Below are 27,863 nucleotides of genomic sequence, written 5' to 3' on the forward strand. Positions count from 1 at the left end.
CTGTCTCACCCTCCTGAGTTCTAGGGTTACAGGTGTGAGCCACAATGCCTGGCTCATATTATTGATTTTTAAAAACTTTTTTAAGGGGACTGTGCCTGCCTCGCAAGCGCAAGGTCATGAGTTCTATCCTCGGTACCGGAGAAAAAACAAAACTTTTTAAAAGACAAGGTCGCAGGATGTAGTTCCGGCTGGCCTGGAACTCGCGTTGATCCTACTGAGTCAGCCGGGATTACAGGCAGTTGCAGTCTCCACAGTGTTCATGGTTTCTTTCTCGCTGCACTGGGCTGGAGAGGACTGGGACTGCGGGCTCGTTCTCCGCCGTGCCCCGGCCCTCATAGGGCCCGCACACAGTGTCCATCCTGGCTCTATGCATGCTCATTGCAGGAAATGCTGGAACAAAGCTGTCCGCCGAGGGAAAACCCAACACTCTTCTTCCCTCGCTTTTTCTACCGAGGCCTGGTGGCGCAGAACTGGGAAACCTGGAGGTAGCGCAACGAGAGGGCGTGGCCAGAGGGGCGGGGTGTGTGTGTGGGGTGGCTGGAAAGGGACCTCATCTGCTTCAGACTGCTCCCATTCGCTCTAGGTGGTGGTGGGGTTTAGGACTGCACCACCTTCTCGGGTGGGGGTGCATCTTGGACCAGCGGAGTGCCGAGGAGTTAGACAGCCGGAATTCTTCCAGAATACTGGTCTTCCTGGGCAGAAGATCTGCATTACCCAGTGTTTTCGAGGTGGAAAAGTCGTTTCCCAGCCCCGGCCACAGGTTCCTCCTGGCCGTGGTTCCAGTGGTTTGTACCAACGGGAGGGGCGGAGGGCCCCGGAAGCGGGTCCGAGCACTTCCGGGTCGGAGAGCGTGAGGCGGAGGCGGCGGCAGCAGCGGTGGCGGCGGGGCCTGGTCTCTGTGTCGCTCGGGCGGCGGCTGGATCGCCCAGAGGTCCCGGGAGGCGAGAAGTTCCCGGGTACGTACGGGGGTCCCGAGTCCTCAACGCTCGAGCCTTTGGGTGGTGCGGGCGCCTCGCGCTTTGTCTGGAGGTACGGCGGGTTCGGCCTGCGCCGCGCGAGACCGAGGCGGACGGCGGGCCTCGTCCCTCGTCCCTCGTCCCTCGTCCCTCGTCCCTCGTCCCTCGTCCCAGCTCCTGATCCTCGCTCCTGGCTGCTGCTCCGTCGCTGCGCCTGCATTCACTAGGCCTGGGGGAGCGGCGCGGCTTTCTTGTCTCAAGAGCTTGGCGTCCGCGCGGCGCTCCGGAGCAATTGGCGCGTCGGTGTCCGCGGCGACATCGGCGCCAGAGAAGTCGAGGAGTTCTCCCGGGCTACCCAGCGGCGGGGTGGCGAGTCCTCGCCGACCTCTTTCGTCACCTCCAGGAAGGCCATTCTACAGCGTCACTGAGAACTCACCTTGTTTCTGCAGCACGGAATGCTCGTACGTGGCCACTGGTGGCCGGGGCAGGCTTCATGGAGGCAGACCCCCACCTTGTGACAGTAAAGCACTCACACGTTTCGTGCCCAGCTTTTCCCAGTGCAGAAGCCGTGGCTCTCTCAGCAGCACTGTGGCTTGGTGTCAAGGCCAGGGCAGCGGGGACCTTGGTGAACACTGGTGGTGACTTACATTACCGTGTACAGTTGTGAGTCTCATTGTGTTTCATAGGGCAGGTGAGGAGTGAAGAAGGGAGAAGTTGGACATGCTGCAGTCTTGCTCAGTGCTCTTAAGGGCACCCAGGGTCTGGTCCTGCACATTGAGCTGTCCCACACCAGAGGCCCTGGAGTTTCCTTTTAAATGCATTGCTTCCCCTGAATTTGAAAAGTCAAATAGCCTTTCTGGTTTTCTTTCTTTTCTTCCTTAATCTCTGAAAACTTGGAGGCTGAGCAGGAGAGCCATGACAACTAACCCTACCTCGAGTTTTACCAGCACTGCCCAGGGGAGCCAGCGCCAGCGCCGGGAAGGGCCGTGTGCTGGTGCAGGAATAGTCACCTGGTTGGGGTATGTGGTATGTGGAGAGGTAGGGAAGCTGTGGCTGCTGGTGGGACCAGGTGGGGTAGAGAAGGCTGGGACTGCCAGGTTGTGGTGTTATCCCTCCTGCTGCCCTGGAAGTACCTCTGGAGGGGAAGTTTCTTCCTCCTGTTTGGCCACCTGGTCCCCATTGTTGCTGTGGTTGTGTTGTGTGGTGATTCTGGGAGGATGGGGCTCTGTAAAGCCTTTGGGGGTGTTCCTTACCTGTGGTGTGCAGGTATACAGGGCCCTCAGGATTTAACCCAGGTGCAGGCTTCAGGTAGCATCTGCACTGAGCATTCCCTTCCTGATCCCTGACCGTCTTCTGAACAGGCCTTGTGCTGCCCTTTCTGTGGCCGTCTACAGTGCATCTATTAAGGAAGAAACCAGGAGTTGTGTGTTCATATTTTGTGTGTTTGTGAAACATGTCTGTAGCCGGGTGTGGTGGTGTACACTTGTAGTTCCAGCACTCTGGAGGCTGAGGTAGGAGGATTGCTGTGAGTGAGGTTCACGCCCACCCTGAGCTATATAGTGAGTTCAAGGCCAACCTGAACTATTAAGTATGACTATCTAAAAAAACAAAAACAATCAAACATGTCCTCACGATGAGGATTTTGCCCAGCTCTGCCCTGTCATCCCCTAGGCGTTTTTTTTGTATCCAGGATCGAACTCAGGACCTTACACTTGCAAGGCAGGTGCTGCAGGCACAGTGCCACTTTGATAAATCCCTGGCCCCTCCCTAGGTGTTCTTACCAGTTACATTTCTTGGTTCCTGGTGGATTCCTGTGGGTCTGCAGATTGTCCCCCTTGTGCTGCACAAGTCCTGGCACATAGGTATCAGGAGCCCCAGATGACATGGGTTTCAGTTAGGGGGAGGATCAGAGCTCTGGCCAGAGAGTACAGATTCTCTTAGACGGCTGTGGCTGTGGCTGTGTCTCATCTCTATGTGCCCCACAAGAAAGGTGCCCCCTCCTGAATGGCCCATGGCACTGTCTCCTATATTTCCTGCTAGAGTTAGTGTTTCCAGTGAGGGTCTATGGCCACGAGTCACTGCTAAGTGAGTTCACCAAGTAACAGGGCTTCACTGACTGGCGATATGTGGTCAGTTATCTTTTTTTTTTTTTTTTTTTTGAGTAGTCAGTTATCTTAATCTTAGAGCAGCAGGTAGAGGAAAAGTTAATGATTGGGCACAAGTACTTTTCAGTTTATTATTTCCTGGTAACAGCAGTGTTCTGCCATTGGCAGTTTCTTCAGTATCCAGAAGACAGCAGACAAACTCTGGGGCTCTGCAGTGCCTTCTCTCCCCTGGGGTAGGGCCATCCTGTCTTCAAGTTGGCCCCGACCCCATCTGAGAACGGTGCTCTTGGGAGGTTGCAAGCCTCCCCAGCTGTGCAGGAGATCTCTGAGCTGAAGGAGAAAAACAACCCTGTAGGTGCAGCCTCCAGGAAGAAGGCTCCAAACTGGAGGGTGGCCTGGGGGGGAAGCACGTGTTGCCGTGGGTGGGCTTAACTGTGCCTTAACAGATTCCTAGGTGAGTTCTTCATGAGAGGTGCTTCCTCTACAGGCCACCTGGAAAGGAGGTAGCAGTGCTGAATCTGCAGCCCTCGTGTAGACAAAGTGGAGTTATGTGGAACAGCATTCTGAGGCTGTTGATACAGATGGTCCATGTAGTCCTTACGGCAGCCTGTAGAGAAGCCCAGCAGGGTTCCCCACTGACAAATGAGAAGAGGCCCAGCCCAGTGCCTGCCCTTTCTGTCCTCCAGCCTGGGCGTCACAAGGTTCCACAGGCAGATGATGGACAGGGCCCTAGGAGCCTCAGCTGGGCTTCACAGGCTGAGAGTCATCAGCCTGAGCCAGTACTGGGCCCTTCTGGTGGCCGGTCTTCAGTTGAGAAACACATCTCTGCCTCAGCTCAGGATGAGTTCTTTTTGTTTTGTTTTGTTTTGTTTTTGTTTTTTTGAGACAGGGTCTTGTTATGTAGTTCAGACTGGCCTTGAACTCACTATATAGTCAGGCTGGCCTCGAACTTAATGCCAAACCTCCTGCCTCAGCCTCCCAAGTGCTGGGATTACAGGCCAGCACCGCTACACCTGGCAGGAGGAGTTCTTTTTGTTCGTTCCTAGAGTGTGTTCCTCAGGAGCCTTGCACAAAAGCATCACCAGTTGTCAGGAGCTGGAATCTGGCTGTGCCTGTGGCTCAGTGGATGGGAGTCCATGTCTTCCTCTGTACGGTTGGCATTGCACTGTGTGTGTTTTCTTACAGCTTTACCTCTCCTTGCACAGAAATGTTCATGACACCAGGGATGTGACATGGGAGTGACTGTCATTCTTTCAGGAGCTCTGCAACTTGGTGCAGTTTGGGAATTACCTGGCTCTGTTCTCTTTCAGGGCTGGACTCCAATGTGCAGCAATGGATGATGACAATCTGGACAAGCTCATGGCCCAAAGCCCAGAGCCAGATGGATGCCCCCGTGTTGGCGCTACAGACCTGGCCAACAGTTCTGGTGAGCTCCCCCAGTGCTGGAGGAGCAGGGGCACCTTGTGTTTTCTGCAGGCCACTGGCCACCCTTGAGAGATGGTCTGCATGTCAGTTTTCAGGTTTTCAACCTTTCAAAAAAACTCTTTGGTTTTAAGTTGTAGAAGTATAGTACATTTATTCTTTTTATGTTTTGGTTAGTTTTTGTTATTTTGAGATGGGTTTTTGCTGTGTTGCCCAGGTTGGCCTTGAAATCCTGGATTCAAGTGATCTTGCTGCCCCTGTCTCCCAAGTAGCTGAGACCATAAGCACCTGCCACTCTGTGTAGCTTTTTGTCTTATTTTTAATGCAGGCAACACAAATGCACAGTAAAAGCTATCCCCTTTTCCCTTCAGCCCCTCCTTACCAGCCTTGGGCAGTGTGGTAGCCCTTTGGCAGGACTGTTAGTTGTGACACTATCCCTGGGGCCTGTGCTTTTATCACTGGTGGTCTAGAAGAGAGCAGCGATGGTCAAAGCGGGTATTCTGAGGATGAGACGGGCAGTGAGCACGGAGAGGACACAGACGGAGAGGACGAGGAGGGGTCATCTGAGGAGGAAGACCCAGGCGATAGATCTGGTAAGCTTTCTGGGCTCGTGTGTGGCTGTGTTAGATCTGCACACCCACCTGATTGCACTGTGGGGATGGCCATGGAGGGCCCTCTGCATACTGTCCCTGCCCTGGCTGCCGTCTCTGTCCATGACTGCACTGGGATGGCAGCTCTGTGGCATTCGACACAGTTCCATAGGTCTTTGTGCTGGTGGGAGCAGAAAACAGAAATATCTAAGAACATCAAGTAGCCGGGACTGGGAAAGGTGATAAGCCTTGAATTTGTAGTGAGCAGCGTGGGAGCCCCTGTTGTCCTCTTCAGGTGCCGGGCAGGCAACCTGCCAAGGGTCGTGTGGCCAGGGACAGCTAGCCAGGGCACAGGGCACGTCGGCAGATCCATCTGTGGCTTGGCCTCTGCTTTCTCTGTCCAAAACTGAGAGAGTGGTGAGCACTGTGTGGCTTTATTAGGAAATTCCCAGCTTGTACTGTGGTTGAGGTTTGTGCCTATAAGCTCCTCCAGGGAGCAGTGCTGCAGAGGGAAGTCTCCTCTGGCTCACTGAGGTGCTTTCTCCCTGCTTGTGGCCACCCTAGCCTGCAGCATCCTCGAGCGGTTTCTCCTAACCTGGCCCCGCAGCATCCACCTTCCTGTCTAGAAGTTCAGCTCCCATTACCTTCCTCTGATGTCATCCTTGGGCCGAGAAGTCATGCTCCTGAGCACCTCCTGTGGCCTGTTGATGTCAGTGTTACAATGTCCCAGAAGGATAACCTTTATGTTTGGGACAGTGCTCACAGAGGACTGGTGTTGGCAGGCACCACGCAGGCTGGTGTGGGCCAACAGCTTGGTATGTTAGCCACCTCTACTTGCAGGGTTTAGGTTTTGAGTCTGTTCTGGATTCAGGGTTACTGATGTGGCTTCTTGCCTTGTCCCAGCATTGTCCTGTCCCAGCAGGTCTTGGCACACATACTGGCACTGCCAGGGCTAAGGGCAGAGATGAGGGATGTTGGCAAGTCTCTCCCTTTGTCCATTCTCAGAGGTTTTTTTGTTGTTTTCTTTTCTCAGAGGTTTTGAGGGCCTATTGGATGCCAAATCTGAGGGCTGGAGTCAAGATGGGCCCACTTAGCCAGGGTCCGCTCCTCCTAGTGCTCATCTGTTGGGGAACAGCAGTCAGGATGCCTGGTGACAGATGTCAGAGGCTGCAGGTGTCAGCAGGGGAGGGCTCAGGGCTCCGGAGGTAAGGGAAAGCTTCTAGAGAAGGGCACCTCTAGGCCTGAAGGACAGGCGTTGGCTAGGTGATGGTGGCCGCAGTGTCAGAGGTGGAGTGTTCTTGAGGGACAGGTGGTGCAAAGACCCAGAGTCTCAGCAAGGTGCAGGAGGAAGGAGGTGGGAAGGTACTGGGAGGTCTCTGCACTTGATTCCTCTGGTGCTAGTGCCTTGGCAGCTGGTTGAGACGCAGCAGATGTTGGAGAGGAATTTCTCAAAGGGCCTCTCTGCTGCTTTTCCTGCCCTGGCATCTCCCAGAGGCCATGTGCTTTACTGTGTCTCCTGTGTTCCTAACTTGAGAAGGTTTCTCAGCTCTTTCCTTGAGTATTCTCACTTCTGTCATCGCATCTCCAGCCCTGGGCAGTAGGAGCTACTACTCTATGTGTGCTTTGCCTAGTGCTCTTCTCAGTCTCCTTTCAGAGTGGTTACCATGTGTGGCTGTTCTCCATGGGACTCTGCCCTTGGCTGCTGAGGCTGCCTTGCTGGGGCCAGCCCTGGTCATAGCTTCCTTGGTGTGAGCCTTGCTTGTCCAGGGTGAAACAGGACACCTGCTCAGACCCTGCTCACTTGTCTTCATCTGCCACTTCTACTCTGCTCAGGGTCCTTGTCCTTCCAAGTGCTGAAGGCATTTCTCTGTGGCCATGGCACTGCATGGAGCTCAAGGTGCTGGTCTGCCTTCCAGGTGCCATAGGAAGAACCAGCTCACTTGGTATGCACTGTACTCCATAGGCCCTTCCTTAGCAAGGCAGGAAAGTGTAGTGAGTTGCCATTCAGCCACCTGCTTGCCATCTTCAGGGTTCTGTGGGTGTCTCACGTTAGTTTTTCATTGCTGTGTAACAAGTCACCCCAAACTCAGCAGCGTGGAACAGCATGTTGACCGCCCTGGCATTTCAGGGGCTGGAGCCCAAGGTTAGGTCAGCTGGGTCCTGCTCAGGTCTCACCAGGTGGCTTGAAGGTGTTGGCCAGGCTGCACTTCCCTCTGAGCCAAGTCCTCATCTAAGCTCTGCTTGTTCAGAGTCCTTGAGGCTAAAGGACTGGAGCTGTAGTTGGCTGTCTGGCCTGGCAGGACGTGCCCCTCTGACTTCTCTCTCCGCGTGCCGCTGGAGAAGCTCTGCTTTGAAAGAGTCACCTGGTGGGCTTGGGTGTCAGGCTGACTGCCCTTTGCAGGTAGCAGCAGGGCCTGGGGAAGGTTGTCTGGCACTGCCACTGTGCCTCTCACCGGGGCAGAATACAGGGAGATCCTGCTTCCCTGGTCCCACGACCCAAGTCCTTTGTGTCTGTGCTGTTTGTTGGCGTGCAGGAAGAAGGCATGATAAACGTGTGTGCCAATGCTGTGTTCACTGAAGATACTTCACTCTACTACGGCCAGGCTCCAGGAAAACTGCTCAGAAGTTGCCCATATCTTTGTATATGTGGAATTTTTTTTTTTTTTAAGAAAACAGCCAGGGCTGGGGATTTAGCTCAGTGGTTCTGCCGCTTGCTTCGCAAGCACAAGGACCTGCATTCAATCCCGGTACCAAAAAGAAAATAGCCAGAGGTTGTGTATTCATATTTTGTTTGTGAAACATGTCCATAGCAGGGTGTGGTGATGAACGCCTGAGGCAAGAGGACTGTTGTGAGTTTGAGGCCAGCTTAGGCTACATAGTGAGTTCAGGGCTAGCCTAAACTACATAGCGAGACGCTGTCTCAAAAAACGGACCAGGGGGATTTAGCTCAGTGGTGCCATGCCTACCTGGCAAGGGCAAGGTCCTGAGTTTGATCCCCAGTACCAAAAAGAAAAGAAAAGAAATGACCCATGTCTGTTACAGCCAGTGGCCCAGTTAGGAATCTGCATCCCACAGGGAAGAGGAAGCCCAGGAAGGAGGTGTCATCTGAAGCAGATGATTGGTTGTCACTAAGAGGTGTCAAAGACCCCTGAGACTGTGCAGGGGCTGCTGTCCCAAGGGGAACACTGGAGGCAGTGCTGGGTCTGGGGTCTGCCGCATTTCGTGGGGCTGTGGCTCTATGCCATCTCCTTAGCTCAGAGGCAGCTGTTGAAGAGGCTTCAGGTAACAGCAGAGCTCTCAGGACCTAACCTTCTAGGTGGCCCAGGAGGCAGGTCCTGCAAGGAGCCAGGTCTCTGAACAGAGTCCTGCTCCCATTCACACCGCTAGTCCTGCCTTGCACTAAAGCTGTAACACTGTCTTCAGGTTCTGAAGATTCTGAAGATGAAGTAGAAGCTTCAAAGGCAGCTGAGGATCCTCAGGGGAAGCTGGAAGCTGGTGGCATACTCACTTCTGATGAAGATGCAGAGAGCTGCCCAATTTGTCTCAATGTGTTCAGAGACCAGGCTGTGGGCACACCGGAGACCTGCACCCACTACTTCTGCCTGGACTGCATCGTCGAATGGTCCAAGGTGAGTTGGCTTCTCCCCCATCTGTCCTCAGTCACTGGGGTCTGGGGCACAGGGTTGACTCCTGGCATGGCCTTTGCTTCATCCTGTGCCCCTGGGCACAGGAGAAAAGGATTCAGAACGCCTGAATGACAAATGAGCATACGAGCCTGTGTGTGCATGCTGTGGACCTGTGTGTGCCACAGCTGGGGCAGGTGCTCCTGGATACCACATCGTCATATACACAGCAGGCTGTAGGTGCAGCTCAGCAGCTAGCAACAGAGAAGACAAATGCACAGGCGTTACAGACCCATAACGAACCTTCAGAATACTAATTTCTCCCACACGTTGTAAAACTATTGTGGAAGATTTCAAAGGAGTAAAGGGCCAGATATGGTGGTGCATGCCTGTAATCTCAGCATGTGGGAGGCTGAGGCAGGATTGCTGTGAGTTTGAGGCCAGCCTGAACTACATAGTGAGTTCAAGGCCGGCCTGAACTACATAAGGAGACCCTGTCATCAAAGACAAAAAGGTGTGTTTGCTATGTATCTCCTATCTGATAGTTATTGGATAATAGAAGAAAAAAGATGGGAGAATTAGGTAGGAGAAGGTATTTCCAAATAATGTTTGTTAGTAAAAGGAAGTGTTGAAATGATCTTAGCAAGATTGCTGGACCCAAGGTTAATAAAGATAAAAAGTTAGACTCAAGTCACAAAAAGATGCATAAGACATTTGAAAAAGTTTTTTAAAAAAATTGCGCGCGCGCGCGCGCACACACACACACACACACACACACACAGCAGTAAAACAATTGCACACTGAAATGCAGAAAGGGCGTTTTCTGGAAGGGAAGTGTGTTCAGTGTGGATGGCCAGTGATGTGGACCCGGAGTCCTGGCAGGAGCCACACAACACTTGCCAGACTCTGGAATTCCCATGGTAGGAGGGTAAGAAAACAAGGACTGTGAAGCTTGCTTTGAAAGAGGGAGAGGTCTGTAAAACTGTAGTGACCAAACTGGAATTGGGTCTGAACAGAGCCCAGACCCAGGGAGTGTGCAGGGTTTCTGAAGGAGATTTGGACATGCTGTGGTGCTGGGTGGCTCTGCGGCTGGGTGTGGGGCTCTGAGAAGCAGGGTCCTGGGCTTGCTCCACACCCACTGCCAGAGGAATGCAGACTGGAGTGGAAAGGGAAACTCTGGGACTCCTGGAGGGTAGGGTGAGGTCCTGAATGGTTGGAGCAAAGGTCTGGGGTAGAGGCAAGTGCAAGGGGCTCCACAGCACACGGTCAAGGGGAAACCCATCGCAGCACACCCTGTCCAGGCCCCATGTGGACCAGCAGAGCTGCAGACTCAAAGGCTTGAGGGGACACGACAGGGCAACTTCCAGGTCCACCTCCTCCTCGGTGTTCACTGCATCCAGAGGTGCATGCAACTGCATGGGCCATGGACTGGGCCACCTGCCCCGTGGGAAGGAGGGCAGAGCCCAGTGCTCACTGCTTGCTATGACTCCATCTGTAAGAAACATGGGACACACGCCCTTGAGACACAGGAGGCTGAGAGGGGAGGCCGGGATGGCAGATCTGTGGGATGAGCACGCAGCAGAACCACCAAGATGTTTACAGTTAAGTACGAGTGTGCTGTATGGTGTATGGTCTCCCTCAGTAAAGGCCATGAGGAGAGAAATATTTGCAGCAGGAGTCTGATCAGCATCCGTGCTATGAAAACAAATGCCAAAGACCCGCTAGGTAGCACCTCATCTTGGGAAAGTAGCAGAGGATTTGAGCAGAGGTTCACAGGGATGAGCACAGGCTGTCCCAGCTAAAATGCCAGCCCCGTCCGTTCTGCTCCTTCCCTCCCTGTATCCCGTGTACAAAGCCCTGTGTGTGAATGGACCTGCCCACAGTTCCCCTCAGCCCTCCTCCCTCACTGCCGCAGCCCATGCCCACGAGCCAGGTGTTTGTGTTTCCCTCACTGTCTTGTCCCTACCATGTAGCCCTGGGTCAGGCCCAGAGACACTCAGTAAATACTTGATTTCAGTGTAAAAAGAACTTTTGATATCTAAGTGAATTCTTTATTTTGAACATGTTATTGGTAGTGAAGGTGATCTTGATACAGTTTTTTTGATGTAGAATCTTTTTTTTTGTACCAGGAAATCAAACTCAGGGACTCATACTTGCTAGGCAGATGCTGTGCCACTGAGCTACATACCCGGCCCTTGATACAGGATTTTGATACAATTTTATTTCTTACAGAATGCAAACTCTTGTCCAGTTGATCGAACGATATTTAAATGTATTTGTATTCGAGCTCAGTTCGGTGGTAAAATCTTAAAGAAGGTAAGTGTAAATGCTGCCCCTTTGTGTCCCTCCTTGTGATAAGAGCATGCTTTTAGGTGATTTGCTCTCCTGAAATGAGCGGGTGCTGGTTAGGTGCTTTTATAAATGGACTAACGTGCCCTCTGGGTGCGAGCATGAAGCTGGAGCTGCCTGTACGGGCTGCGGGCTCTGAGCTGTGGGTGGGGGCAGTGGCCAGGATGTTGGGGGTTCCTAGCCCCTCCATTGCTATGCCCTCCTCATTGTAGAGCTCCCTTCTGGCAGCAGCTGCAAGGGAGTAGAAAGGTGAGGGTCAAGAGGAGGCCTTTCCCCCAGCACCAGGTTTCCTAAAGTGCTGGCTCGTTTTCTGTTAGGTGAGGAAGACTGTTTCCTCAGTTGATTTTGCTTCTTTGTGGCTCCATTGTGTATACTTTTTGTTAGTGCAGTGCTGGGGATTGAACCAGGGATGCATGTTGGGCAGGTGCTCTACTGCTGAGCTGCATCCCCAGCCCCCACCAACCTATTTTTAGTTTTCAATTTTGAGACAGGGTCTCACTAAATTGCTAAGGCTGGGCTTGAATTTGTAATCCTCTGCCTCAGTCATAGGTGTGTGTCACACCTACTTTTAAAAATTTACAGAGTGCAGGCCGGGGATTTAGCTCAGTGGTTTTGCCGCCTGCTGCGCAAGCACAAGGACCTGAGTTCGATCCCCGGTACCAAAAAAAAAAAAATTACAGAGTGCAAGAAGCCACAGTTTTAAAGGGAGTGTAGCTCCTTGTGTGTGAATTTCTGTGGTGCACGAGCATCCTCCTGCACTGTCTCTACTTAGGTTGGGCCTCTTAAAGGCCACCTCTTTTTGCTGGCTCAGGCATGCCTGCCCCTGGCTGTCCCTGACCTGGTCCTCTGCCTGGGCAGCTTGGAGCCTTGGGGACATGTTGACAGTGTCAGCTAGCACTTCTGGTACCTGGGCCATTTGCAGAAGTCTCAAGCTGGTGATGGTAGAGATGGTGTAGGACAACCCCAGATCCAGTGGGCCACAGCACAGGACTGGCTCCCCTGGAACAAAGGCTGTTTGCAAGCTGCTCTGCAGGCCAGTGAGCCTGAAAATATAAGAGCTGCTTGAGAGCCTGGTCGGGAGATGGGCAGGGCAGGGCACCCCCTAAGCAAGTGTATCATAGACATCAAAAACACTAGGCTGAAGTGAGGGTGTACTCCACGCTTGGCTGCCGCTGCTTGGTGAAGCTGCATACCAGCACATGCTGTCTTGGCAGGATTGTTTTGAGCATTTGCTTAGTTGCTACTGGTTTCTAAGCTCGGTGCGTATGTGCGTGTGTGCCTGTGTATGGTGCTGGGGATGGAGCCCAAAGGGGTCCTAGCCTGCTTCGCTGTGCTCCCTCCCAGCCTCTGAGCTCTGATGGATGCTACTTAACTCTGCCTCTATTCACTCTGCATCTGTCTCCCGCTGCATCTCTTTTTCTGTCCTTGTGCTCAGCTTGCTCTCTGATTACCTGTCTAGAGGTAGGGAGAATGTGAAGGGTTGTATGCATGTCCTGTTAGGACTCCAGGCCTGTGGAGCCTGTGAAGATCATAGGCCGATAGATGGCTCTGGGTTAGCTGCACACTGCTGCCAGCTGACCTCTCGGGTTCGAGAGTCTGTTTGGTGTGTGACCAGCAGTTCCGTCTTCAGATGCCAGTGGAGAACACCAGAGCCTTCGAGGAGGAGGAGGAGGAGGACCCCACCTTCTGTGAGGTGTGCAGCAGGAGTGACCATGAGGACCGCCTCCTACTCTGTGATGGCTGTGATGCAGGGTTAGTGTGGTGGAGCCTGTCCATGGGCACAGGATGGGGGTGCCCCGGTTCCCCCATCTCTTCCTGCATTGGGCATTGAGCTCTCCTGCCCCTGCAGCTAGGTTGGGTCCTGTAGACAGTAGCCACCACAGGCTGTCCCTGCTCCTGCTGTCTCTACCTGTACCTTTTCCCAAAAATACTCGGGGGCTGCTCACATAGGTGATTGTAATGCATCCCAACAGGATACCAAAGATGACAGGAAAGCAAAGGCGGGCTGCGGGGCTGCCTGCAAGAGGGTGCAGGTGGGCTGGGGCCCCTGTGCGGGGGGCTCTGTGGCCATGCTGTCCTGGCCAGCTTCGTTCCTTAGGTTTCTGACTCCTCTGTGACCCCAGGTTGCTTCCAGGTGCCTTGCGTGGGGCTGGCACACAAGAAGGTTGGGGGTCCTGCTCTGTGCTGGCAGGACCCTGGCCCAGGAACGCACGGGAGTCCCCACCTGTTGATCTTTTGAGTTTCGGCAGATCCCCTTCCTCTTGCCGTGGCTTTGGGCATTGATTTGAAGAATTTTTCTGTGGAACAGCATGGTGAGAGGGTAATGAGGACCTTCCCCTTGGAATGAGCCTAGGGAGTATGGAAGGAGCATGGAGACCATGGGGCTGGGGCACTCTTGGATGGAGCTGGCAGTCTCAGGGTTTGGTCCAAAGCCTGGAGCTCCCCAGTGTTTGCACACAAACTTCTTTTCACACTTCTTTATGCTTGTCCACTCTTTGTTTGGGTTTTTTTGGTACCAGGGATCGAACTCGGGATCTTGCAGTTGCGTGGCGGGCGCCAGAACCACTGAGCTAAATCCCCAGCCCTGCTTGTCCATTCTTGTTCCACTTGCACGCCCAGCCTCCCATTGGATGGTGTACATCACACGAGCCCTTCATCCCTGTGAGCCTCCCAGGGCTGTGAGCTCACTTGGTCTCTACAGTGTCCTCCGCCCTACACTGCCTCTCATCTCCTTCCCTGCTCACCAGGGCCAGCTGGAACCCACGTGTGCTCACAGTTTGTTGGATGCCTCTACCCCAGGGATGTTTAGCTCCTCAGGACCCCTACATGTGTCCACTTTAGGTTGCCCTGAGCATGTGGTCATTTTGTTTTTGTTTTGTATGTTTGTTTTCTTTTTGTTTCATTGCATTACTCAAAGTTGTTGCCTCAGACTTGGTTCATATAGCTAGAATTACAAGCGCACCCAATCACACCCAGCCTTTTTTGTTATAAGGAGGAGTCTTGGTTACCCAGGCTGCCTTGACCTGGGCTCAAGCGATCCTCCTGCCTCAGTTTCAAGAGCAGCAGAGACCATAGGCACGAGCCAGGGCTTCTGGCTCTGGCGTGTACTGATTTTGTCGATGAGTGTCTGGAGGGTACAAGTACTGTCTCCGAGGTCCCCAGAAACAGTCTGGTTTACCATCCTGGCACATAGCGACTGGATTGTTGATTCCTGCTGTGAGTATAAGCAGAAAGCTCAGAAGAACATTCAGTGGAAATAGAAGCCGAGGCTGGGGCTTAGCACTCAGAACTCTGTTCACACCTGAGGCAACTCCTCTTCCTGCTGTTGCGGGTGCTCCAGTCACTTATTATTTATTGTAGTAACCTCATCATTATTTTGAGGTTTTGTGTATGTGTGTGTGTGAAACTGGTTATTGACCCCAGGGAGCAGTGAGATACCACCCCCTTTTTTTTTTATTTGAGACAGGTTCTCAATTTCCCAGGCTTCTGGCCTCACACTAGATTCTTCTGCCCAGGCCTCCCACTAGCTAGGTTAACAGGCCTGTGCCACATACCTGGCTCCAATAAATCTTTGTATTGTAAGGTGCATTTATCAATTGAATTGATTTTATGTATTTGAATTATTTAATAGATAAAAGAACTCAAGTACATAAAAATCCCAATGGATCTAAAACATTAAAACTAATAAACAGTGATTCTTACATTTGTACTTATTGGCACACTGGGAACATTTGCAGTTAGCTAAATTTTCTTATAATTAAGTCTTTCAACTCAGAATACTAAAACTACTCAACTATTCACTTCAAGTGGAATCAGAAGACTAGAGATGCCCTGATGTCATGTGAAGTGAGGTGCAGATTGTCTCTGGTTTTTAAGATTCCACCCCAAGGCAAAGGTGTGTGTTCCACGACTGGCTGTGCCGCATGGTCTGCCAGCCCCACCGTGGCAGGTAGGTCAGTAGGTCAGTTCTTGCGCCTCCTGAGCACCACCTGAGGAGCGAGAGGGCAAGCTGAGCCTGGCCCTGCTCTGTAGCTGGTGGGGCCCTGTCACCCTCCTGTCTGCAAGTAGATTTGAACCCGCCCCGTCTCTGGTCTCTGGAGTAAGTGGCAATAGTCACAGCAAGTGCTGGGCGGTGGCCCAGCCAGTGGCCAGCACCTGTCACTTGTGGACGTGGCTTCCGCTTGAGTTGCTGATACGGGGCAGCAGCTTGCCCTGATGGCTGGTGGAGCTCACCAGAGAGCAGTCATTGAGCCTTGTTGGGTCCTTGGAGTCCTGTGAAGGAAGTCTCTGCTGGTTCTTGATTTTGTTCATGGAGAACACAGAAGGAGAATCTCAGGTTAGAAGCTGCTTAGGGTTCCTTGTGGTCCCCTAGTCCTCATTGGCATGGGCTGGAGATGTACAGTTTGGAAGGAGCTGGTCTCCCTCCCAGCTTGTATGCCTGCCCTGTCTCAGTGAGGTCCCAGCAAGGGCCACCTGGTGGCAGCACCTCAAGTGCATTTGTGGAAGAAGGGGTGGATTTGCTCAGTCCTGTGATGAGATGTGGTCATCAAGTCACACTGAACTCTGGCTGGATTTTCCGGAAAATTTCAGCTTGGATTGTTTCCCTCCCTTGTACTTAGGCCCAGCTCAAGGTCTCTGGGGTCTTTGGGGTGAAGCAGCAGGATTCTGGTTACTCTCAGGCCCCAGCTTCAAGGAAGGATGCAAGGTGTGTGCCAGCAAAGCCCTCCCAGCTCCTTCCCAGAAGGCTGGATAGGAAGTACACAGTCGTGGCTAGGCAGTATTTCAGTTTTGCTTCAGCAGGAAGCACTTTTCATCATAAGTTGAGCGTGAGGTGCTGATGTTTGAGACTCTTTGACACTGAGGGGGATGTTGAGCAGGTGGGGAAGGCCAGGCTGTTGTCCTGCGTCACTGGAGAAAGCCTGCAGGGAAAGTAGGCACCACGGGGCCAGCTGCTGCGGTTGCCTCAGGAGCTGGAGCCCAGGCAGGAAGCTCCCTGTCGGCCATACCTTGCTCCTCTTGGCTTTGGGTTATCAGCTGCATCTCTGGGGACTGGGCCCCACTCAGCATGGCTGCTGCAGAAAAAGTCAAGGCTGGCAGCTTTCACACAGGCCTTGCTGCCTCACGGTTCTGGGGCCATTGTTCCTGTCTGCAGGGGTTGATGGCTGGCAGTCATGTTCCATGGTGTGTCCTCATGGGTCTTTCCTTGCACAGCCCCTGGCGTCCCCTCTTTGGGGACCCTGGTCCCGTCGGATCAAGGCTCACCCAGCCTTGGGTGCCTTCTAAAAGGCACTATCTCTGGATCCTGTCATGCTGGGCAGAGGCTTCAATTGGGGAATTGAGGGTGTTCTGATTCCCGATGTGGGGGTCCTGGCTAGTCCAGTTCAGGTCTGTGCTCTGTCTGGAGAGGTGCTGTCAGACCCCAAGTGAGGGTTCAGTTGTCTTGCATGCTGAGTAAGCAGCTGGCTGTCCATTGGCTCCCGGATGCCCTCCAGGGACTGGCACCCAGAACTGCGGGAAGCATTTACGTTCACCACAAGGAGAGGCTGTGGGAGGCATGGGGTGGATGGGTGCCTCCGTGGACTCTAGACACCGCCTTCTGACCCCTTACACACTCACCTATCCGGAAACTCTTTGAGTCCCTTGCACAGGCAGGATTGATTGAAGCATGGGTACCATGTGGAAATGAGGCTGGACAGAGGGGACACCCCAGCGCTGCCAGAGTCCTCAGTGTCCCACAGGGCCGGCAGGGAAGGTCAGAGTCTTCATGGGTGGCCTTGGGGAGGGAATTCTGCACCAGCAGCTGTGGACAGTGACCAAAGCGTGTACCCTGTCATGTCCCAGGTGGCACATCTAGTCCCTAACAGGCATGCCAAGGACCCCAGCAGGCATAGGTGCTGTCTTAAATTGGCTACTGGCAGGGCTGAGGGCCAGGCTGGGACAGATACTGTGCCCTCTTCCCGGCAGGTACCACATGGAGTGCCTGGACCCCCCCCTGCAGGAGGTGCCCGTGGACGAGTGGTTCTGTCCAGAGTGTGCCACGCCGGGCACTGGCCCTGCTGCTGGTAATGCCTGTCCTGTCCCATCCCGTAGGTGGCTGCAGGAGGAGGACGGGGAGGAGGGCCAACGGTAGGGCCCCTCCGGCTCGTTTGTGCTCTCGTGTGGGAGCCAGGGAGGCTTGGCCTTGCCAGGCCATGGTGGGGCTGTGGGTCTGGAGGCACCAGTCTGCAGGGCCCGGAGGACCAGCTCTGGGGAGAAGGCCCTGTCCTGTCACCTGGCCCCGTGTTCCTGGGTGGCTGCAGGGTGAACTGATACAGGTGCCTCTTTCCAAGATGTGACTCCTGTGAGTGAGGAGGAAGTCTCCCTGCTCCTGGCCAACGTGGTGCCCACCACCAGCAGGCTGCAGCCCCGCATAGGCCGGATCCGTGCCATTGCCAGGACCAGGCAAAGTGAGAGAGTGAGGGCGACAGTGAACCGGAACCGGATATCCACAGCCAGGAGGGTTCAGGTGGGTGGCATTGCCAGGCCTGTCCTGTTCGCCTTGGTCTCCGATCTAGGGCTTGACTGGAGGGTGCAGTCAGTGTGTCGTGGCGTGAGGCCTATGTGTAGCCAGCCTTGGAGGGAGTGGTGCCTCACTGTGGGCCAGTGTGGCCTCAGAACAGCTGCAGTGCTAGTCCAGGGTGTGGGGGACAGAGGGTGACTTTGGGGCCCCCACCTTGCATGTACACATGCCACACACCCAGGCCCAGGCTGCCTCTTCACCCCAGGTATGCTGAGTGTCCTTCTGCACCTGCGCTCCTGGCCCTCCATATTAGATGCTCTATGTGGACTCTGTCCTGGGCTGGGCAGAGTGAGAGCACCTGCTCTGAGGTCGCGTGTCCGTCCATGGGCAGCATAGTGCAACAGCAGCCGAGCTCCCTGTGGGTCAGGAAGATGGCCTGCTCCAGCCCTGGCCTGTTGGTGCCCACACAGCCCCGTGCCTGTCAGGCACCCCTCTGGCTTCTCGCCGCTTCCCCAGGGTGCCCCACGTCTGTGGGGAGCTTCTTCTCAACCCTCTGAGTCGATTTCCCGTCCGTCCTGCCCACCCCCTTTCCTGGTTCCACCTTTCCGCCCCTCAGCTGAGGTCTGTGCTGCCCACCCACTCAGTTTGCCATTCACTTCTCGGAACCTACGTCAGGAGCCTCTGTCCTTGTGGCTCCAGGCTCTGCAGGGGAGCCTGAGAGGCGGCTTCTGTCGATCCTGGTGGACCCTGTTCAGGGTTGCACACATAGGTCCGCAAAGGATCTCTGCCACAGAGATGCGGTCACCTGTGCTGTTACCCACTGACCCTTACTGCCCCTTCCTGTGCAGCATGTGCCAAGGTACCTGATGTCCTCCTTGCTGGATGAGACCATTGAAGCGGTGGCAACTGGTCTGAGCACGGCCGTGTACCGACGCCCCCTGACACCTTGGACCCCCACCAGAAGGAAAAGGAAGACAGGTAAGGGCGGGTACTGTGCCCCCACCGGAGCTCTGCCGTGGAGTCCAGACCCAGGATTGCTTCTTCCTGGCAATCTAACTTTCTCAACCAAAACTAGTTGGCCTCCATATTCACGGGTTCCTTATCTGTGGCTTTGTCCAACTGTGGATTGAGAATATTGGGAGAAAACAAAACAAAACAAAAAACAAACAAACAAAAAAAAGAGAATATTGGGAGAAAATTGCATCTGTGGTTAATGTAGGTAGACTTTCCTGTCACTGTTTTTTAAACAGCACGGTGTAACAGCATTTACACAGCATTCACACTGTGTTGCATGTTGGAAGCACATGGAGATGTATGCAGTTTATATACAAGGGGGCCGTGTCATAGGAGGGCCTGTAGTACCTGGGGTCTTCACATCCTGAGGGAGTCCTGGAGCCCCTGCCCCACAGCAGGGCAATGACCTCCTGGCAGAGAGACTGGCAGGCTGGTGTCGTTGTCACTTCCCATCAGTAGAGGCTTCTGCTGACGTCATAGTGTCTGCAGAACTCTGGTGGGTACTTTGTTTGCTCAGCATGGTCTTTGAAGTTCATGTAGTCACCTGTGTCTGGTTGGTGTCTCTGTTGCTGAGGAAGAGTCCAACAGATGAATGTGCCAGTCTGTGGACCTTGTGCCTGCTGGTGAGCATCTGGGTTGTTTCTAGTCGGCGCTCACTCAGTAAAGCTACCATGAGCAACAGGAGGCATGGAGGTGGTGGGAGGTTGAGTGCCGGTGAAAATACACTTAACCTGAGAACAGGCTGCCGCGCCATCTTAGTCCGGTGCCGTTTCCCATGGGCATTAGCAACACACGAGCAGCCTGGTCACTTCAGGCTTTTGCCAACCATTGTGTGGTTGGGATTTCGTTTCTGCTGAACCTATGAACATGGGGGCTAATGAGTCTGCTCTGCTGTTGCCCTGAGGCCCAGGGGCGGTGGTTTATTTCTCTCTTTAAAAACATGCACACTGGGCCGGGGATTTGGCTTGGTGGTTCCACCGCCTGCCTCACAAGCACAAGGTCCTGAGTTCAATCCCCGGTACTAGGGGAAAAAAAAGAAGAAAAAAACTCCATGCCAGGCTGGGCACGGTGTTGCACACCTGTAATCCCAGCACTTGTAGGCTGAGGCAGGAGGATCACAGTTCAAGGCCTGCCTGGAGTACACAGTGAGACCCTGTCTCAAAAATAAATGATTTTTAAAAAAAGTTTTTGGGCCCGGGATTTAGCTCAGTGGTTCCGCCGCCTGCCTTGCAACCCCAAGGTCCCAAGTTCGATCTCCGGTACCAAGAAAAAAAAAAAAGTTCTTGGAAGACAACATAGCACACACCGGAAGTTCCAGATACTCCAGAGACTGAAGCAGAAAGATCACAAGTTTGAGCCTAGCCTGGGCAACTTAGAACCTGTCCCAGAATTAATCAGAATGTTGGGGTGTACCTCAGCATGGCCAAAAAAAAAAGAAAAAAAAAAATCCAAGCTAGGGCTTGGGGTGTAGCTCATTGTTACAGCACTTATATCTGTGTCAAGCATGTGCAAGGTCCTGGGTTCAGTCCTTAGCACTGAAGAGAAAATAAGTATAGATACCTAAATATAAATATATACTGTGTGTGTGTTTGTGTGTGTGTATGTGTGTGTGTGCACACGCGCACGTGCATCTACCTATCTTGTATGGAGGCTCAAGCCTATGATCCCAGCTACAAAAAATGCCACACTGGTCCCTCCCAGGCTCGGTTCTCTGGGTGGCCTTGCAGGACCAACGGCCCACCGTACAGCAAAAGCATCTTCTTTTTAGGAAGACGGAAGAAAGCGCCAGGAAGAAACAAAACCCAGGCAAGGTCATCTGGGAAAAGTAAGAGCATAGGTACAAGATCCAAGAAACGGCAGCATCGCACGAAGAAGAGGACAGGGAAGAAGATGAAGGTAGAGCCGTTATGGGGCCTCTAGACTTCGCCAGCTTCCGCCCCGGGGTCAGTGGCAGGAGGCACTGGGCGGTCATGTTCTCACCTGTTCCTAGCCCTTGCTGGAGGGGTCCCAGGCCCTCTGGTGTAGGTGTGCTGGCCAAGGTCTGTCCTGTGTTGGTGGCTCGTCAGGGTGGTGGGTGGATGGTCTCTGGAGGAGACTGGGTGGGAGCAGGCGGGGTGGGCATGCATGAGCATGAGCAGCCTGGGCACCTAGACAGGTTAGTGGGCGCCATGCCTGGTGGGACAGATGCCCTTGCTGGCCTTGGGAGCCTCTCCTCTGTATGAGCAGCCCCGCCAGGGTCCATTTTCAGGTCTTCTGTCCTCATTCAGAGTTTCAGCCATTGGGCAAGTGTTTGTTGTGTCTTCGTGTGAATTTGCACTCAAGATCATTGTCCATTTCCTAATCCAGACACATTTCTGTAGTGTTTGTTTATATAAAGGTAGGCCTTAGTTTTGTTTTGTTTTTTCGTTTTTTTCGTTAAGTTTATTGGCACATGTTAGTATACAATACAGTTACATTCATCATTGGGAATTTGTATTCTTACATGAGTATCTTGGTTCTTAGTTTTTTTCCACTTCCCGTGCCCTCCCTTCACCCCCTCCATCCCTCCCTATTTACAAAGACTTTGTTTCCATTTTTTCCTTGTCTCATATTTTTTCTTTTCCCTTCTTTCCTTTCCCCTTCTCCTCCCACTTCCCCCACTCCTTTAGAACTTTTCTTCGTATTTCACATTATCAATTATACATGTTGATCCTTATTTGCACTTTTAGTTTTTCATACCAGAGAAACTATTTGGTATTTACACATGTGTGTCCTGTTGATTTCACTTAAGATTATGGGTAGGCCTCAGTTTTAATGGAGTTAGAATATGTGCTGAGTGTACCCTGAGCCCAGAGTGCAGGAACTGTGGCCGAGGACTATGGGGCAGTGCCCAGAATGTTCCAGGATGTTCTGGCCTCCCCTGGTTTCCCTGCTACTTCTGCCTGTTTCTGGTTCTGCTTTTCCTCTGGTGAATGGATCCTGGGACCACACCTAAGCCACAAGTAGAGTGGCATGCGGGGCCATGCTGCCCCACTGGACCTCCAGAGGTCCCCACTGGGGGGTCTGGGATCTGGAGGAAGTAGTTAGTTTTATTTTAGAGTCTACATCTGCTCTTCTAGCCCTGTGAGGCGTTGGTTGAGTTTTTTGTTTCTCTGGCTTTTTACTCAAAACACCACATGACAATTAATGGCACCCAATCACCTGTGGAGTCTGTAAGGCATAGATGTTAGGAAACTGTCCATACCACTGTGGGCCCTGGTCAGTACACAGTGTCCTTGGCCTGTGCCAGGAGCCTTGGGCTTGGCCTTGCTGACCTGCTCTCTTTTCCCTTTGCCACTTCTATCCAGAGGGAAGTCACAGCTCGCTCTCGTATCGCTCGGACACTGGGCCTCCGCCGGCCAGCCCAGGGCAGCTGCATGCCCTCTGTGTGCCGGCCTGCGGACCCTTCCCTAGGACTGATGCGGGCGGATATCGGAGCAGCAGCTCTTTCGCTGTTCGGGGACCCCTACGAGCTGGACCCCTTTGACAGGTGACTGCACGGGTGGTGCCTGGCAACTCCTGTCACCCCCGTGGGCTGTGGGCGTGCCTCAGCCTTAGGTCTTGAGTCTGCAGATGAGGGTAGTGCTCCCTGCTCCGGGTCCTTCTCAGATTCTCGAAGCCAGCAGAGTCTAGAGGTCGCCGTCCCCTTGGTGTGTGTCTTCCAGCACTGAGGAGCTGTCTGCAGACCCACCTTCTCCTCTGAGGGCCAAGAGGAGGACTCTGTCCCGCTCAGCCCTGCAGTCTCACCAGCCCGTGGCCAGGCCCGTCTCCGTGGGGCTCTCAGGGTGCGTGGCAGCAGGCTTGGGGGGCTGTGGCCGGGCCCCTGTCTGTGGCTCTGAAGACTGGACGTGCCCTCAGGGAGTGCCATGGTCCCACATGGCCAAATTCTTACGTGTGACCCCTTTAGTAACAGCAGAGTGAGTGGAGGCACTTGCCTCCAACTCCTGCTGGGAATAGGGTCAGAGTCTGAGGTGACTTTGCCCCTGCATCTGGTGTTGGCACTGTGGGGGGGCGGGCAATGGCAGGGCCCACCCTTGGGTCTGTGCCCACAGGAGGCAGCTCCCCACTGCGGTCCCAGAGCCAGCCGTGGAGGGAGCCCCTGTCCCTGACCTGCTGGGCAGCATCCTGTCGAGCCAGAGCCTCCTGATGATGAGCAGTGCCGACATCGTCATCCACCGAGACGGCTCCCTGAGCGCCAAGCGGGCAGGTGAGGGCCTGTAGGCTCGCACTGTGTTCTAGGCTATACTCTGAGTGTGGCTGGTGGTGCAGGGTCCCCAGGCACAGGACACAAAGATGAGGGTTGTGGTTTCCTCTGCGGTCTCAGCACTCCTGAGCAGGGTCAGATGGTGTCGGCATTTCCAAGGCAGTTCACTGGCCCTCCTCCCAAAGAGCTCACAGCCAGCATGGTCACAGGCAGGTACATTCCCGCCACAAATAGTGACCCCCCCAGAACACAAGAGAGGAACTCGGCTGTCAGGGTGTCTTGGGGCCTGTGGATAACGGTGTGGCAGCAGGTGCCCGGCTCTTACAGGCAGACAGGATGGAGCAAATGGGCAGCTCGGCCTGCTCTGAGCAATGACAGATCCCTGGCTGCTGAAGTGGTGGGAATGGCTGCTGTTTGACCTCTCTTTTTCAGCTCCAGTCTCTCTTCAGCGAAAGCCAGGGCGTCTGTCCAGAAGGGAAGAAGCATCCAGGCTTGGGGATGGCCTGCAGCCTAGAGTGGCCCCCTCCGGGAGCCCAGCTGGGAGACTCAGGGAAGACCAGCTGCAGGGCCCTGGGCTGAGCTGTGGGAGCGGGCCTACTCTTCCTCGTGTCTCTGCCCTCATGGACCCCCCTATGAAGCAGGACTTGCCACCAGCACCTGGGTCTGGTCAGCCTCAGAGCCTGGCAGATGGCAGTGGGCCTGGCCCACAGCAGAGTGGTGCGCCCCAGTGTAATGGCATCAGTAGTCAGACTGTGTCTCTTGGGTCTGCCTCAGCTAAGTGCTCCAGCAGCCATTCTAACTCTCCACCTAAAAGGGCAGCCCCAGGACAGGCCCCGCAACCAGCTCCCAGGAGAGCTGACATCTCAGAGCTGCCCAGGATACCAAAGATCCGAAGGGAGGGTGGTGGCAGCAAACAGGACACAGCCCCAGCCCACAGACAGAGCATTGAGATCCCCAGCACCTGCATCAGCCGCCTGACAGGCAGGGAGGGCCCTGGGCAGCCGGGGCAAGGCCGGGCAGAGGGCGAGCCCAGCAGCAGGGGTCCCCAGGAGCCCAGCTCCCACACAGGCACCTCCCGGCCTCCCGCCCGCAGCTCTCACGGCAGCCTGGCCCCACTGGGGACTTCGAGAGGGAAGGGTATTGGGTCAACCTTTGAGAGCTTCCGGATCAACATCCCGGGAAACACAGCCCAGTGCAACCGGCTTTCTAGCCCTGGTTTCTGTAACACCTTCCGGCCTGTTGACAGCAAGGTACAGAGGAAGGAGAGCCCTTCACCCCTCTTCTCCATCAAGAAGACCAAGCAGCTCAAGAGTGAGATCTATGATCCCTTTGACCCCACAGGCTCCGACTCGAGCCCTCCCAGCAGCAGCCCCGAGAGTCTCGGGCCTGGCCTGCTGCCTTCTGAGATTACAAGAACCATCTCCATTCACAGCCCCAAGGCCCCTGCGTTTCAGGCTGTGCGCTGTGTCACCTCCTACACTGTGGAAGGCGTCTTCAGGGAGGAGCCTGAGTCCCCCGGTGAGACTGCGTCTCAAGCGTGCAAGCTCCGGGCCAAGGGGGCTGCCGAGGGCGCCTCTGCCATAGAGCGAGAGGGGCTGGGGGAGGAGCGGCCCATGGAGAGCCAGGGCCTGGCGCCCCGGGGACAGAAGCCATCCCTGCTGGACCCTTGGGACGATGAGGACGAGGCGTCCCACAGTGCTTTCTTCAGCTCTGAGGAGCGGACAGTGACCTGTGTGACTGTTGTGGAGCCAGACAGCCCACCTAGCCCAGATGCCCCGCAGGCCACCACCCACAGGATCGTGGAGCTGCGGGCCCCCTCCCGCTCCCACTCCCGCTCCAGCTCCCGGGGCAGGAAGAGAACCAAGAAGAAAAGGGCCAGGGAGCATCGGAGGTCACGCTCCGGGACACGCTCAGGCTCCAGGGACAGGGCCTCGCACTCTGTGTCGCCAGCAGTGGATGAGCACTCCAGGAGGCACCGGGCCAAGGCCAAAGGCCGGAGGTCCTCCAGTGACCGAGCCAGCAGCCAGGAGAGAGTGAAGCGGAGGAAGACCAAGGACCGGGGTAGGGATCAGAGATGGAGCTCGTGGAGCCAGGACCGGAGGAATTCCAGGTCACGCTCGGGCAGCCTGGGCAGCTCCTCCTGTGAGCGCCGTGAGAGCAGAAGGAAGAAGAGGCACCATTCAAGGTCCCGGTCTCGAGGGCGGGACTGCTCCCCCCTTAGCAGCCTGGAAAGGGCCCGGCGGCACAAGCGCCCACGGGAGAGGAGCCGTGAGCAACTGGACAAGAAGGAGAGCGTAGCCCAGCCTCGAGAGAGGAGGAAGTGGATGTCACGCTCACCCAGCTCTGAGCACAGGGCGCGGGAGCCCCAGTGGCTGAGTGCCCATGAGACGCAGCCCCTCTCCCCAGAGAAGAAGGGGACTTTGAAGGAACCCTCCCCAGTGCCCCCTTCCCAAGAGCACCCAAGGCAGGATGGAGACCACCAGGGTGGGCCGCCAGCCCTTGCAGAGATGTGCATCACACCCGAGGTGGCCCAGGCTGAGCAGGCCCTCCCGCCTACCCCCGTTCCTGTCCCCGTCCCTGCCCCTGAGGTGCCGGCCCAGTGTGCACCTGAGGACCTGGATTATGGTGACTCCGTTGAGGCGGGCCACATCTTTGAGGACCTTTCAAGTGAAGCTGTCTTCATGCAGTTGGATGACATGAGCTCACCTCCTTCCCCAGAGAGTACAGACTCCTCCCCAGAGCGGTCCCTTCCGTCAAACCCCACATTGCCTCAGACTGGCCTGCCACATGATGCCACCCTATCCACCATCCAGAGGGACATGTCGCTGATCCATGCTGAAGGCATTTCGCAGCCCCCATTCCAGCCAGAGGGTCTTCCAGGGCAGCACCCACCCAGGCAGGACATGGCAGAGATGGCTGCCACAGTTCCTGGCCCCCTGGCTGTGCTGCCCCAGGGCCTGGATGGCCCCTTGGTGAGCGGGAAGGCTCCTGAGGCAGCCAGGGCTGAGGAGGCAGGGGGACAGGCACCACTGCTGCGGTCCCGAGCCCTGGTGAAGAGGGTCACCTGGAACCTTCAGGAGGCTGAGGGCAGTGCCCTGGCCCTGAACAGGGTCCCAAGTGAGTACATGCTTCCAGGGACTACTGGTTGTTGGGGGTCGCTGTGGGCTGGGGCCGGGAAGCAGCCACCCCACAAGCTACTTTTCCTTGGATCCACCCTGGGTCTGGCTCCTTGGCCTGTGGTCCCTGGGCTGGGACACTTTCCTGGGATTTTCCAGCCAGCAGGCAGCATTCTGGCCAGGGCCAGGCCTAGGCCACTGACCTTCCTGTCTGTCGGACCCTCAGGGACACCACTTCACAAGCCACAGAAGTCCTGGGAAGAAGCCTGGGACCCTGAGGACGGGACCCCTGTGGGGGCCAAGCATGCACTGTTCTCTGAGACACCACCTTCTGGCCAGGTGCTTCTGGAGCCCGGGTTCCCTGGCATGGATCCCTCTCAGGTGGGTGCTGGGCTGGTGCTGCCCCTCAGGGCATCATGATCCTTTGGCCCAGCCCCCTGGGCTTCGGAGTGGGGCTGCCGTGAGGCCTGCACTCACAGGATTGTCCTTCCCAGGTTTACAGCCCCAACATGCTTCCTCCCCCGGCTCAGCCCCCTGGTGTCCCACCCTATGTGCTGGTCAGCCAACCTTCGGTCCAGTTCCTCCTGCAGGGCAGTGTGCCCTTGGTGAGCTGTGGACCAGCACAGAGCTTGACCCCAGCGCCCACCGTGCTGGCCACAGCCTCAGAGCCGGCCAGCCAGGCCACGACCACCGCCACCGCCACCGCCACCACCAACTCAGAGGAGAAAACCACCATTCCCAGGCCGGCTGCAGAAAAGACCAAGAAGGAGGAGGTGAGTGTGCCCTGGGGTGTGTGTGTGTGCGCGTGTGTGTGTGTGTGTTTGTTGGCAGCAGTGGGGATCAGACCACTGAGCCACACCCCAGCCCAAAGACCACCTTCCTGGCCCAAGTGCAGTGGTAGAAAGTGCTGTTGTTGCCCCGGGTGCTCCTGGCCTGGAGGGCAGCCAGGACCATGGGCCTTGGCACAGCTCTGTCTTGGCCATCCTGGCCCACCACACTCATGTCCCCGCTCCTAGTACATGAAGAAGCTGCATGTGCAGGAGCGGGCAGTAGAGGAGGTGAAGCTGGCCATCAAGCCCTTCTACCAGAAGCGGGAGGTGACCAAGGAGGAGTACAAGGACATCCTGCGCAAAGCCGTGCAAAAGGTAGGCTGTGGGGGGGTTACGCCTGTGCATGCTGCAGATCTGAGGCCGGGAGCATCGTGTGCACGGCCCAGCAGCGCTACCCATTTTGGGAGGGTGCACTGGGGCCCAGCCAGCAGCAGTGGCCTGAGGTCCACCCATCTTCTTGCGCCCATTAAAAAGACTGAGGTGACCGAGAGGGTGTTTAGGGTTGCCCGGTCCACACCCAGCTGACAAGAAAGCAGGTCTGAGAGTGCGGCTGTGGGACAGGTCTCCAGCTTGCTGCTGCCTGAGACACCTAGGCACCCGCAGCACCCCGTGTGGTGGGGGAGCAAGGGTGGGCGGTGTGGCCGACAGGACACTGGGGCGACTCAGCCGTCTTTCTCCAGATCTGCCACAGCAGGAGTGGCGAGATCAACCCTGTGAAGGTGGCCAACCTGGTGAAGGCCTACGTGGACAAGTACAGGCACATGCGCCGGCACCGGAAGGCGGAGGCCTCTGAGGAACCACCTGCCCCAGGGGCCGAGGCCTGAGAAGTCTGTCTTGCTTTCCAGCCCGTGCCACAGAGCTGGAGTACCAGCCTTCTGCCCGTGGGCTCCTGGGATGGCGTCTGCACCTGTCTCGCTCAGTTTAAAACTGGACTTTTTTTACATGTACATTATAGATACATTGTTTCCATCGTGTTCTAATTTATCAAAAATTACTTATCTTTAGAAACCGCTCTGTGGACTCAGTACTTGAAGGTGAAGCCTTTGCAGGGCAGGAGCCCCCCAGCCTGGCATGCTGAGCAGGGCTTAGATCCCTTGCCCATGGCCTCTGGCTACAGCCATCCTGCACGGTGGAGTT

General features: G+C 55.2%; 1 protein-coding gene across 5 annotated transcripts; it reads left to right on the forward strand.

Annotated features, from left to right (window-relative positions):
• Positions 1-567: 567 nt before the first annotated feature.
• Positions 568-27,734, forward strand: Phrf1 (PHD and ring finger domains 1). 5 transcript variants are annotated; one of them, XM_004851715.4, is made up of 18 exons: positions 568-956; positions 4,372-4,487; positions 4,957-5,076; positions 8,497-8,702; positions 10,929-11,012; positions 12,676-12,797; positions 17,010-17,107; positions 17,375-17,550; positions 18,393-18,522; positions 20,327-20,454; positions 21,885-22,066; positions 22,242-22,361; positions 22,629-22,783; positions 23,213-25,897; positions 26,123-26,277; positions 26,391-26,669; positions 26,913-27,041; positions 27,407-27,734. In XM_004851715.4, the coding sequence occupies exons 2-18, from the start codon at positions 4,394-4,396 to the stop codon at positions 27,548-27,550; spliced, it is 5,007 nt and encodes a 1,668-aa protein (XP_004851772.2). In that variant the 5' UTR covers positions 568-956; positions 4,372-4,393; the 3' UTR covers positions 27,551-27,734. The 5 variants fall into 5 exon arrangements, with proteins under 5 accessions (XP_004851772.2, XP_004851771.2, XP_012930105.2 ...); XM_004851714.4 differs by having other exon boundaries at positions 811-956; positions 4,954-5,076; XM_013074650.3 differs by lacking the exon at positions 568-956 and adding an exon at positions 985-1,417 and having other exon boundaries at positions 4,954-5,076.
• Positions 27,735-27,863: the final 129 nt, after the last annotated feature.

This window comes from Heterocephalus glaber, unplaced genomic scaffold, assembly GCF_053883595.1.
Source record: "Heterocephalus glaber isolate CG9 unplaced genomic scaffold, H.glaber_assembly_v1.0 deba00001428, whole genome shotgun sequence".
Taxonomy (NCBI): domain Eukaryota; kingdom Metazoa; phylum Chordata; class Mammalia; order Rodentia; family Bathyergidae; genus Heterocephalus; species Heterocephalus glaber.

Bases quoted from the DNA above. Each gene is read 5' to 3' on its own strand.
- Phrf1 (XM_004851714.4), top strand. From the start codon at position 4,394: ATGGATGATGACAATCTGGACAAGCTCATGGCCCAAAGCCCAGAGCCA. The intron at 11,013-12,675 runs GTAAGTGTAAAT...TTCCGTCTTCAG, and splicing joins GTGGTAAAATCTTAAAGAAG to ATGCCAGTGGAGAACACCAG. The intron at 26,278-26,390 runs GTGGGTGCTGGG...TGTCCTTCCCAG, and splicing joins CTGGCATGGATCCCTCTCAG to GTTTACAGCCCCAACATGCT.